A 12,411-nucleotide genomic window follows, 5' to 3' on the forward strand; every position below is an offset into this window, starting at 1 on the left:
AGACCTAAATGTTTGTGGCATTGTGTGATTTGTTGTGTGTGTGTGTGTGTGTGTTTTTTCTTTTAAATTTGGTTGTCTTATAACACAGGGCTGTGTTGAGCAGCAGTTTGACTCCTCCAATGGTGGTCCATCTGTATCCAAGAATGGGGCGTTTGCAGAAGAGTTTGCACATAATATCCGAACAATATTTTCAAATGTAGAATTTAAACTTGGTAAGCCCTTTTTTCCACAAGCAATTGAACAGATTTATAGTTTATTAATGTGATGTGATACACTGATGCCTCTCACTCCCAAAATAAAGGTGAAGCTTCTGAGATAGACCAGCGGGAGCGATATGTGGGACTGTGTGGACTTTTCGTCCTTTACTTCCAGATCTTTCGCACCGTGGACAAGAAATTGTACAGATCTCTATTGGATGTCTGTAAAAAGGTACTGTTGATAAAACATTTTCACAATTGGGTATAAACCATGGGAATAATGTTATAAGGGTTTGCTTATGTTCCAAAATCCAACTCAAAAATCATTTTTTATTTCTTTGGAAATTACAATGTGCATTGTTTCATATGTGCCCTTTAATTTGTTGAAATTGGTTGAAATCCTAGGTGTAAGTCAAGTAAATGAACATTTTTTTCATTTGCATTAGCCATATGCATTTATAATACAATAATGAAACAAAATCGCACAAAACTATAATTTATATATTTATTGGTACGTTTTTGAAAGAAATGCTTTAAAAAAAAAAAAAAAGGCTATATATAATTTGTGAGTACACTAAATGTGAGAGTGGGAATTTAGGACTGAACGAAGACAACAAAAATGCTTTTGTCTTTAAGTGGAAAAATCTTTTGGCCTTAAAGGTTTAATAATACCAGTTTTACTTGGCTGTAGGTGCCGGCAATCACTTTAACAGCCAACATCATATGGTACGCTGACAATTTCCTCAACCAGAAAGTCCCAGCTGCTGCCAAACTTATGGACCGGAAGAGTTTACATTCCATTAAAGCACAAAGGGAAGGCTACCTACAGACTCGGGCTCAGTCCTTAACCAAGTGAGTTCATGCCAGATTGTGTGCTCCCATTATGTGTATAGTACTGGTGGCAAGACTGGATAATACAATAAATATAGATATACAATCAATATATATATATATATTCCGTCTAGTATTAAAAATGTTATGTAGTTTTTCACTAATTTCCTGTTGTGGGATTTCTCCAAGAGATGTCCAGTCATACTACGTGTTTGTCAGCTCCTGGATGATGAAAATGGAATCTATTTTGGCAAAGGAGCCAAAAATGGACAAATTTGCTGAGGACTTGACCAACAGATGTAATATGTTTGTACAGGTAATAACTTCACAGTCTAAAATCTGATGCGAATTGATTTTCACTTTTTATATGTGAGATCAATTGTTTTGAAGAGAAAAAAGTTGACAAAAATGAATTAAAATGAATTGCGTTCAGAAATGCATCTTGCCAGAAATGCCACATTTGTTGACACGTGTTTATTTTCTTTTTCTAGGGCTTTCTGTATGCATGCGGCCTTAGCAACATCATCAAAACAACTATGAACTTGTATATGTCTATGCAGAAACCTATGACCAAAACGTCCGTGAAAGCACTATGTAGACTTGTAGAACTTCTCAAGGTAATTGACACAGAGCACGTGTAGCGTTATAAGCGGATACTCCTGTGATTTCTTTGTGTTATTATTTTTGCTTACGGGTGCACTTACAGGCAATCGAGCACACTTTCCACAGAAGAAGTATGGCTGTTGCAGACTCTGTGTCCCATATCACTCAACACCTACAGCATCAAGCTCTTAATGCCATCGCTGTGGGCAAGGTATGGACCTGTGCAATGTGTGTTAAGCTTCTAACCATTAAATGACATATGTTGGATAGAACATGCAGTCCTCCTGCTTTTGTAGAAGTACTCTTATTGGTGTAGCTGCGTTTAGGTTAACTATACACAGCCAATATTTTTGTTCATGATCTTTGTAAACCTATATATGATCAAGTGAGTACACATTTATTCCTGACCGTAACAGAAAAGAATGCCTAGTTTTTAAGAGGATTGCTTTTTTTTCACGTGAATTGATTTCTGAGCAAAAGCTTCCCAAGGGTTATTCTTTAAATAGATCACATTTGCAAAGTCGATCTTTCCTTTCCTTTATTGTGGTTTAATAAATGATCTGTGTAGGAATGACTATTAAGCATACCCTTAAACACAGACACACACGTTTAACATTGTAGATGTAGTTTGATGTCTGGTCAGTTCCCTTGCATTGTTAACTTTCACATGTGTCGTGTCCCGGCACAACAATTATCCTAGTGTTTTGGGATGAAAAGACTTATAAACAGTGCTAAAATGTGGGAATGTTGTAGAAAATCAGGCGAGGGGGAGTAAACTGCTCTTCTACCTCGTACAAACGCAGAAACGAGTAATATCAGACAAGAAATACAGCGAGCAGCGGTTGGATGTCCTGTCGGCCCTTGTCTTGGCGGAGAATACCCTTAATGGACCAAGCACTAGACAACGGAGACTTATTGTAGCTCTGGCATTAAGTGTGGGGACACAAATGGTAAGTCTCTTCACCACGGTAGAGGGCGTTTAAGATACTGTGACCTGCTCTCCTAAAACCATACCTTTTAATAGTCAAAAGGGAGAACATGCCAAATAAGATCTTGGTCTGCTTATATAAAGAAATGTCTTTTGATGTACAGAAAACCTTTAAGGATGAAGAACTTCTCCCTCTGCTTCTTGTTTTGAAGAAACTGGACTTGATAAGTGAATTAAGGGAAAGGTAAAGTTCCAGATCTTTATTTTGTATGTGCTTAGATCTTTCATACCTCGCCTTTAAAACACCTTGCTTTTCATTCTAGAGTGAGGACGCAGTGTGACTGCTGCTTCCTGTATTGGCATCGAGCGGTATTCCCCATTTATCTGGACGATGTGTACGAAAATCCTGTGGATGCATCTAGATTACATGTAAGATAGAGCTCTATTACATATTAATGAGGCTTATTTACACTATTGCCAGTGGGAATATTTATACACCATATATTTCAATAGTTTTGTGTTTAGTCCTTTCCGATGAGGAAAGTTACAATGAATACTGAGGCATTGCTAATTTTAAAAGAGCAATATATTGTACTCATTTTTGTATACTAAACAACGACCTCACAAACACAGGAAACCATAAATATAAATGTACCTTTTACTTCCTGCATGTACAATGGCGGCGTCCACATGGCAGGTTTCGTAAAAAAAAAATAATACTTCATTGTAGGATTTGCATAGATTAAGGCTGTGTCTGTTTGTGGTTTGTGGTTTTCTCCTGCTTCATATGGGGCTCTGTGGGCCTTTTCTGCCTGTATGACAACCTTTGTTTTTTAAACCAAGTCTGGTGTGCTTACTTGCCTGCAATCGACGTATACTGCAGCTTGTGTGCTCCCCGGTTCGTATGATTGACTGGGTTCATTCCCAGAACCCGTTATTCTGAGTGTGGGAAGTAAGCATATGGATGGATATTTTCATCTCTTTTTGTTTGCATTCAGTACATGTTCAGTGCATTGTGGAGCTGTGTCCCTGCTATGAAGTACGCCAGGCACCTGGAGTCCTGCGAGCTCTTACTGCAGTGCTACAACAAGGAAATTATGGACATTTTGACAGAGGTAAGCTTGTAAAGATAGGTTTGTGTATGTGCGTCTCTTTCACGCTCTCTCGCGTATATATATATATATATATATCACACCAAACAGAAGACTATTATTTCTAGAACCGTTTCTATTGATTTATTGCACTTCTTTTGTAGTGTATTGCAGCAATCGGTACAAAGCTTGTTGAAACATATAAGGAACCACATAGATGATATTTTGTTGAGAACAGTTTATGAAGCACACACTGCTGATCTCTTGCTTGTCTGAGAGAACCCTGCCTGCAAAATCAGCTGCTATAGACCAAGCAACTTTTATTAACTTGTGAAAAGTTCCTTTTTCCGGGTATATTTATAGAAATAACAGAAAATATATTATTGCTTTTCCACATCTACATTTTGTTTAGATGTCAAATGTCTAGTTGCATAATGCAGCAAAACAAAAAGCTTGAGTGACAACCCTGGTTCCTTTTTTAATTTGGGAAACCACAACTGTTAATACAGACTGACAGAGCACACCAAATGCATTTATATTAATACCTGCCTTCATGAAATCCACGGTGGGTGTTTTAGAGCAGAAATACTATACAGAAATAGAGGCTATTTATGTGGAAAGCCGTTTCTGTTTAAACCTTGAAAAGGAACCGTAGAGTTAAAGATTGAAATAGCTGCAAAGCAGACCTGGACCTATCTAGTACAAATCATGTAATGTGCAGCGTTTTATTGGGCACCAGCCAGCTAAAATGTCAGTTTTTAAGAATTCCATAAACATAATACATCGATATGAATTGTTTGCCAGCACCTGTTGGACAAGTTATGTAAGGAGATCGAGAAGGACCTCCGCCTCTCAGTCCACACTCACCTGCAGCTTGATGAAAGGAATCCATTCAAAGTGGGCATGAAGGACTTGGCTCATTTCTTCTCTCTGAGACCAATTCGCTTCTTTGATAGGTTTATTGACATCAAAGGTAAGATCCTCCAGCTGCCGTGTAAATAGCATTACAATTGTATTCAAGTCTTATTTGTTTGAGCACCTAAATGAGCTAGTATTAAAACAGTAGCGTACCAAATAACCAAACGTTTTGAAAGTTCCTGATTTTCGTGGCTCAGATAATAAGCCACAGATTGATGTTAAAGAATGAAAAAATGAACAATACAGCCGTTTCTCATAGAAAAAGCTAGTCTACATAGGAAGGAACTCCATCTTAGTAAGGCTTGTCTTCTCTCTGTGATTGTATCGGTCAGCCAGGACCGTATTCTACTTATATCCTGATTGTGTCTGTAGACTGCTCTGCTTATTATATGGCAGCATGAAGGACATATGTTAGCATATACATTAAAAATATTAATTCAACCATACATATACAGGATGTATAGAGCTGCAGTTTACAGCAACAACCAAACAGGACAGTGCAATATACCATGTAGAAAAGTGTGGAAATTAAAAGAACGGCAGAATTTTGTTAAGACCTTGGTATGTGGTTATAATGTGGTTCAATACCTATATTTTTGGGGAAATCTGCCTACTTAATGTCGGAGCCAGCCGTAAATCTATCTGGATGGTCCCAATGATTGTTTGTGACCTTCATAATGTTTGATCATGTTTTAGTAGAGATAATAAATGTCTCTGTGCTTTTGTTTTAAAGCCTATGTGACCCATTATCTGGATAAAACCTTTTACAATCTGACAACAGTGGCTCTCCATGATTGGGCCACCTACAGTGAGATGCGAAACCTGGCAACTCAGCGCTATGGCTTAACGATGACTGAACCTCATCTACCGAGTCAGACCTTAGAACAGGTACTCTCGCTGTTACAGAGAAATCATACCATCCAGCACATGTGTGCCCAATGTTTATGATTTGATGCTAGCTTCTTTCATTTCAGTCATTCTTTGGTCTTGTCTTAAGCTCCTATCCCATGTATTTGTAAATTCCCTTCCTGTATTGGCCCCTTCGGCTGGGAGGCTGTTCCACTTATCTGCCACCTTTGTCATATTGTTGACCTGCACTTCTAAAATTCTTAAATTCCAAACCACTTTGCTGTATTCTGTAATTATATGCTTGTTTCAGGGTTTAGATGTTCTGGAAATTATGAGGAATATCCATGTATTTGTGTCCCGTTACCTATACAATCTCAATAACCAGGTAAGTCCCTTTTTTTAAAAAAAAAATGACAGTGCTCCAGATGTCCTTCTGGAAGGCTAATTTTGACGCTGCCTTATTTCTGTCTCTACAGATATTTGTCGAAAGGACAAGCAATAACAAGCACTTGAACACTATCAACATCAGACACATTGCCAATTCCATCCGAACACATGGCACCGGAATCATGAGTACCACTGTAATTAGCATTCCTTGTTTCTTTGCTAAATTAGACTTAGCATTTCTGCAATCAGGATCCTTTTAATACTCTAAAAAAAATATTCTGATTTAAAATCTGAAAAAAAAATGCTACAACCATACACAATAAACTGCATTTACTGATTAACAACAACAAGAAAAAAATTATAAATAAAAATGAATGAAAATCAAAGATTCTGAAATCAGGAATTTTTGTTATAGTAACTTTTTCCACCCATCAGTACTCGCTGTGCATAGTCTCGATTCTGCCACCAGGTTTAATTTTAAGGAGATTGATTATAAATGTAAAAATATTGTACTGGTCCTTGTATGTTACTAACCAATGTGTTTGCATTACTTTTGTCCCCTCCCCCAGGTGAATTTCACATACCAGTTTCTAAGGAAGAAGTTTTATATTTTTAGCCAATTCATGTATGATGAGCATATAAAATCCAGGTTGATCAAGGATATTCGCTATTTCAGAGAAGTTAAGGACCAAAATGATCAAAAGGTAAATGGATGGTAGCCTCTTGAACATTATTGTTCACTTTCCAATTCTGCTGTTGCTAGGGCCTACTTTTGTTCATTATTGAAAGTGTTCCTAGAAATCGATTCCCAGAGTTATCTAGTTCAATGGCACATAGCGAATTCATTCCTTTTCCACGCAAGCACTGGGCTGTTTCACGTGCCTTGATGAATTAGAAACTTATGTAAACAAAATCCAGCATTAGAAACACCATTCCTATAACTGCTAGATGTCCAAACCATTCCCGATATAACCAGAAATAATTATAATTATTAAATGTCATTTAATTTATTGTTTTTATGTGACTGATGTATTTAAATCAAAGAATAAAATGTCAGATCTGCAGGAGAGGGTATGTATGTTCGTATGTATGTGGACATTATTGTGGATGTAAGCAAGAATGTGTATGTGAAAGTGTTTGTATGTACAAGCATGAATTATTATTGGTTTCTTTAGGGCCATATTCCATAGCGCATTACAAAGAGTAGACAAGACATAACTAGTGTATAGCATAATAATTTAACTTACTAGAATCTAGAATGTGTAAATTTTTGAGAGGGAATGAGTGTGTTAGGGAGTATGAGTAAGGTGTAAGTGTGTTTACATACAGTACGTGTGCCACAGTGCATGTTGTAGGCAGGGGGAGGATGACAAGAAAGGCGTCAGCTGTTTAGGAGCAATGATGGCACAAGCAAGCTGTTTGGGGGCAAAGATGGCACAAGCAGGCTGAGGTTAGGATGACACTGATAAGCTGCTTGGGGCAAAGGTGGCACTGTGGGACATGTGGTTTTTAGTTGTGTCTGGAAATGATGGTATATGCTATGAAGTCAAACCTCCTCTTAAAGAAAATCGGCCAACATCACACTCCAAATTAAACCGCATGTTATGGTCAAACTCATTATTTCCCTGATGTCATCTGTTTCAGTATATTCCTTTTTGATAAAAAGTACAAATTATAATAAACCATCCGGCCATCTTAAATATGTTTCCTATTAAACAGTATTGTATCTTGTTACAAGCTCCCTAGCTTTATTATCACCTAATCAAACTAAAGCTTTTTGTACTTTTTTCCCCAGTATCCTTTTGAAAGAGCAGAAAAATTCAACCGTGGAATTCGGAAGTTGGGCCTCACTCCTGATGGTCAGAGTTACCTTGATCAGTTCCGGCAGCTAATTAGTCAGATAGGCAAGTTTCATGTTAATGAGATGATTATATTAACAGAAATTCCTTTACATTGTTTCTAGATCTACAACCAAGATGCACAAATGCATGGTCTCCCAACCCTTAAAGAAAACTTTTTTTTTTTTTTTTAAACAAACAGGCTTAACTTAAATAGTGGAGCATGGTTGGGATGAGTGGATCATTGATGAAATGACTTAAGATGTTAAAGTGAGTGGAGTTATGAGACATATGAAGAAAAAAGTCCCGCACGCCAAGGTAAGTTGTTCAATGATAAATTTTATTATTTGTATAAAGTGCCAGTGGATCAGAAGAAAAGGTTTAATCGCTTAACGCATTTCACACTTAACTAAGCTTAAAGCGTTATTCGATTAATTTTTTCTTCTGATTCACTGGCACTTTATACAAATAATATTTATAATTGAACAACTTACCTTGGAGCGCGGGACTTGGATTTCTTCATATCTAGCTTTTGGGCACTTGAAGGAGACGCTGTGAGTCTCGAACACCTGTCATTGGTTTAGCATTTGTAAATGTGCCCGTGTTTTCATAGCGCTATCATTTAAGTTGCTGTATTTGCTTCTCAGGAAATGCCATGGGCTATGTCAGGATGATCAGGTCTGGTGGACTGCATTGTTGCAGCAACGCAATCAGGTACGCAAGACAAAAATGCATTATTTTTTTCTTAATGGGGCGGGTAAGAGTGCCAAAGGCTGCTAATTTATACAGCAGTTTACGCTGCATTACTTGTCAGTGAAAACCAATCCACCCCGACATACACGGTATGAATAAGCAGCGTTCTGCACTCCATCCCTCTTATTCATACAGTGTACGGTGTGGGTGGGTTGAAGTGCAGGAGGCTGATCGCTCACGCTGTGTGTGTGCATGGGTTGGGGGAGACCTGGGTTTGAGGATGTAAAATAGTGGTGTGTTTTGTGTGCTGTATGTATTGACCTGCTGCACACGATATGTAGTGGCAGCCTCCTGCCCCTAAATGCCACGACACACAAGTAGCGGCCTTCTGCACTCTGATTGGACCTTCACCTTACGTGCTGGCCAGAGGGGCCAACAATTCCTACAGTGACCTAGTTATTCTAGATATTAGATACTTTGATTTAATTCCATATTATTCATTTCTGTAACCGCATTAGCCTTTAGCAGAATTAGCAGCTATTCCAAAAATCTCTATCAATCATGGGATCACCTCGGGTCTTGAATGTATTGAGTGTGGAATGCAGAAAGGTGTGACTGTGACAAATTATAAGGCATGTGTGTGACAAATCACCAGCCTGCGCCAAACTAGCAACCATTAACAAAATAACTGCGCATCCTAAGATGGGTGTTTGTGAAGTGAATTTGTAATGTTAAAGACTGGTCTTATCTTCACTTTTACAGATTTGTTCCAGATCTGGAAGACATAGTGAATTTTGAAGAGCTGGTCAAAGAAGAGAATCTGTCTGAAGAAACACAGAAGGCTGCAAGGTGAGATCTGTAACTGTATCAGACACCGTATTAGTTCAGGGTTACTCTATGGACTGTAATCGGCTACCACATAAAGGCAGCCTATAACTTGCAAAAGGAAATTTATTGTATAATGTCTTTTTGAATATGTATTGCAACTTCCATTTGACTGTATTCCATATCTGTATCCAGACAGCTGGATTTCGTTCTCAGTGACCTAACACGAAATTCTGCAGAAGGCACAGAATACTTCAAAATGCTGGTGGATGTGTTTGCCCCTGAGTTCCGCAGCGCAAAGAACATCCACCTTCGGAACTTCTACAGCATTGTCCCACCGTTGGTAAGTTTGTGCTGGCCTTTGCACACTCCTGTATTAGATGGACCTCGGGATTAGTCTTCACAGCTCCTTTATAACGTTTCTAATCTTTCATTGGAGACAATGCCTTACTGTTTTCAGATAATACTTAAGAAGTGATTGGTTGTGCATATTTTGTGATTTTTTTTTTGTGTTGGGCAGGGCATGATTAAATGGGCTTTGCATTGTGCATTCAGATTCATACCGATTGCAAATTTTAACAAAATTTGCAGATTTCATCAATTCTTATGAATCTCTGAAAACGAGGCCACGCATTTTCATCAGAAATTCCCAGGTTTTCACTGTTTCTACTTCCTGTTCTTTTTTCGTCTGCACCCACAACTATGCCCACATCTGTTATGTTATATCATGATAAATCTCTTCTCCCACAGTCCCATGCTCTCACAGCGTCTTCCTACTTTCTCCACTGACTGTTTCCGTGTCCCTGTCTGCTTTCCTGCAGCTACATTTTTTGTCTCTTCTTGGTTTTTTCTCTTCTTTCATCATCTGCTTCTTTCATTGTCAGCATACTTACATGATCATACACACCCGTACATCCCCTCACACCAAAACCCTGTTAACTCACATACATACTGGCACACAGTTTTACACGCACACACACACTCACATTTGCAAAGGCTTACACACTCATGCACATATTCCCCACACATACATACACGCTCATACACATTTGTTCACACACACACTTACACATTTATGCTCACTCACCATTTACACGTACAAGCTCATACACATCCACATCCATCCATCCATGCTTACTCCCTCACCCCTCCCCCACCTTAACCGCAGCTTTTCTTCTGGCTGAGCAGCCTAGCTTTTAAATGCGCACCATCTTTCCCGGTCGGAGGAAGGGTGGGGATGCTGTCCCCGTAGCTCTCCCTTTTTGCTGAAGTGAACGAGGGGCCAGAATAATGCCGCTGGATTTGTAGAGAGAAAGAGGTGCAGGAACACTTCTCCATCTCCATGAATCTGTCCTAGCAGTGTCATGGACCCATCTGGCCCGTGTAAGGGCCGGCTCTGCGGTGCACACATTTTGATATAAAGAGGTTTTCAAGTAGTCTTAATTTGGGCTGATTCAGGAAAATAACCAGACCGTACATTTGTGGCTTCAAACACAATTTGCATAAATTTGCATAACACCGCACTATAGATCTGCTATAATCTTAATTTTTTACTATTTTTGGAGAGATTGTCTTCATCCTAAAACTCTACTCGTTTTATTTTGTCTGTTTTAGACTCTGAACTTTGTTGAACACTCCATAAATTGTAAGGAAAAGCTGAATAAGAAGAATAAGCTTGGGGCTGCTTTTACTGATGATGGGTTCGCAATGGGTAGGCTCTGTTCACGCTTTTTCTTTATTTCTCTTATTCTATAAAAGCTGTAAATGGGATATTTTGTGCCCCCTCGTCTAATCATGGACACATCTGACTTGTTTACTATAGGTGTTGCTTACATCTTAAAGCTTTTGGATCAGTACCAAGAGTTTGACTCTCTGCACTGGTTCCAGTCGGTAAGAGAAAAGTATCTAAAGGAGAAAAGAGTGGTTTCCAAGCAGCAAAGCGTCCAGTCTAGTAATCAAGATGAGAAGCTACTGCAGACGATGAACTTAACACAGAAAAGGCTGGAAATCTACCTTCAGGTATATTGTGGGTGTTTTTTGTTAGTAAGATCACAGATTGATGTTGAGCTGATATCGATATGGCAGGAAAGACCTTCTCTTTTAGGAGTTCAGCTGTCAAGGGGTTCCTTGGTGCTTTCAACTTTTGCTGCTCCAGGGATAGGTGTAACAATGCCCCTATGTAGCAACGTATTCTAGCTCAACTAGGCCTAGAGTGGCGGGTCCAGGGTTTTTGACGTCCCCTCAGTGTAAAACCTTTTAAAAGATTAGACCCTTGTGTGTCTCTTCTTAATCGAGTGGTAACAAGGGGGATCTCTTTAACAATGTAGTTACACAATACCCAGGTACTGCACTGTAAGATGCACAGTGAGGGCCTTGGTTGTGGAGGGGGCGGTTGGGGTCGGTTCTAGGGCAGTGTCCAATGTAAATACATCTCTGCCGCTATGTGTGGTTACCCCCACCTCCTCACAAAGCCACTTCTCCAGAATCGGGAGCGCTCCAGGTAGCGTGACAAGAAATATTAGGGACACAGTTTAACTGAGAGTCTATGACATTTACTCCACGCTCCTGGTATGGAGATTTCTTCTTGACTGCTGTATATAGCGAACTTTTAGTTCTGTTATGCGTGACGTATGCTGCTGCTTTCGACAGTTCATGAGACCAAAAATTAATTGTTTTGTTTTCCCACGCTTTTTAGGAGTTTGAATTCCTGTATTTCTCATTGAGCAGTGCAAGAATTTTCTTCAGAGCTGACAAGACAGCTGCAGAAGAAAACCTGGAAAAGAAAGAAAAAGGTTGGCTAAAGCTTTCATGAATAAAATTTGTAAGGTGTGCTGAAAAGGTCTGGTTGCTAACTGGTAGACAAAACTTCCAAGGTCGAAAAACGTTCACTGTGGTAATGCCTACACCAGGACTTGGCAGTATGCGGTACTCCAACTATTGCTGGCTTCCAAAAACATCTGAAACATTATTATATTTTATTTATATAGCGCCAACAATTTACGCAGTGCTTAATACAATACATATATTCAAGGGCTATGACAAGACGAGAATTGACAGACTAAGACAAACCAATACATTAGGTGGAGAGAGCCCTGCTTGCAAGCTTACAATCTTGAGGGAATGGGGTGACAAACGTAAGGCACAGAGAAAGTGTGAGAGGTGTTGGTTGTATCAATAACAAGGAAGTTCTGGCAGCTAAGATGGTATGCTTCTCTGAAGACGTGGGTTCTTGAATGTTGGGAGGGAGGGTG

General features: G+C 39.1%; 1 protein-coding gene across 1 annotated transcript in view; it reads left to right on the forward strand.

Annotated features, from left to right (window-relative positions):
• LOC149299747 (WASH complex subunit 4-like) overlaps window positions 1-11,972 on the forward strand; it is a 30,189-nt gene extending 18,217 nt beyond the window's left edge. Inside the window, exons 11-32 of the mRNA XM_089486034.1 lie at window positions 89-212; window positions 302-429; window positions 889-1,049; window positions 1,218-1,344; window positions 1,520-1,645; window positions 1,735-1,842; window positions 2,435-2,581; window positions 2,724-2,803; window positions 2,883-2,988; window positions 3,558-3,674; window positions 4,455-4,623; window positions 5,302-5,456; window positions 5,728-5,802; window positions 5,894-5,998; window positions 6,374-6,508; window positions 7,600-7,708; window positions 8,290-8,356; window positions 9,098-9,184; window positions 9,356-9,503; window positions 10,775-10,871; window positions 10,983-11,179; window positions 11,856-11,972. Of these exons, the coding sequence (XP_089342160.1) occupies window positions 89-212; window positions 302-429; window positions 889-1,049; window positions 1,218-1,344; window positions 1,520-1,645; window positions 1,735-1,842; window positions 2,435-2,581; window positions 2,724-2,803; window positions 2,883-2,988; window positions 3,558-3,674; window positions 4,455-4,623; window positions 5,302-5,456; window positions 5,728-5,802; window positions 5,894-5,998; window positions 6,374-6,508; window positions 7,600-7,708; window positions 8,290-8,356; window positions 9,098-9,184; window positions 9,356-9,503; window positions 10,775-10,871; window positions 10,983-11,179; window positions 11,856-11,972 (2,685 nt within the window). The remainder of the gene's footprint in view (window positions 1-88; window positions 213-301; window positions 430-888; window positions 1,050-1,217; window positions 1,345-1,519; window positions 1,646-1,734; window positions 1,843-2,434; window positions 2,582-2,723; window positions 2,804-2,882; window positions 2,989-3,557; window positions 3,675-4,454; window positions 4,624-5,301; window positions 5,457-5,727; window positions 5,803-5,893; window positions 5,999-6,373; window positions 6,509-7,599; window positions 7,709-8,289; window positions 8,357-9,097; window positions 9,185-9,355; window positions 9,504-10,774; window positions 10,872-10,982; window positions 11,180-11,855) is intronic.
• The last annotated feature ends 439 nt before the right edge of the window (window positions 11,973-12,411 follow it).

This window comes from Sceloporus occidentalis, unplaced genomic scaffold (assembly GCF_023333645.1).
Source record: "Sceloporus occidentalis isolate IW3139 unplaced genomic scaffold, rSceOcc1.0.p SCAF_28, whole genome shotgun sequence".
Lineage (NCBI taxonomy): Eukaryota > Metazoa > Chordata > Lepidosauria > Squamata > Phrynosomatidae > Sceloporus > Sceloporus occidentalis.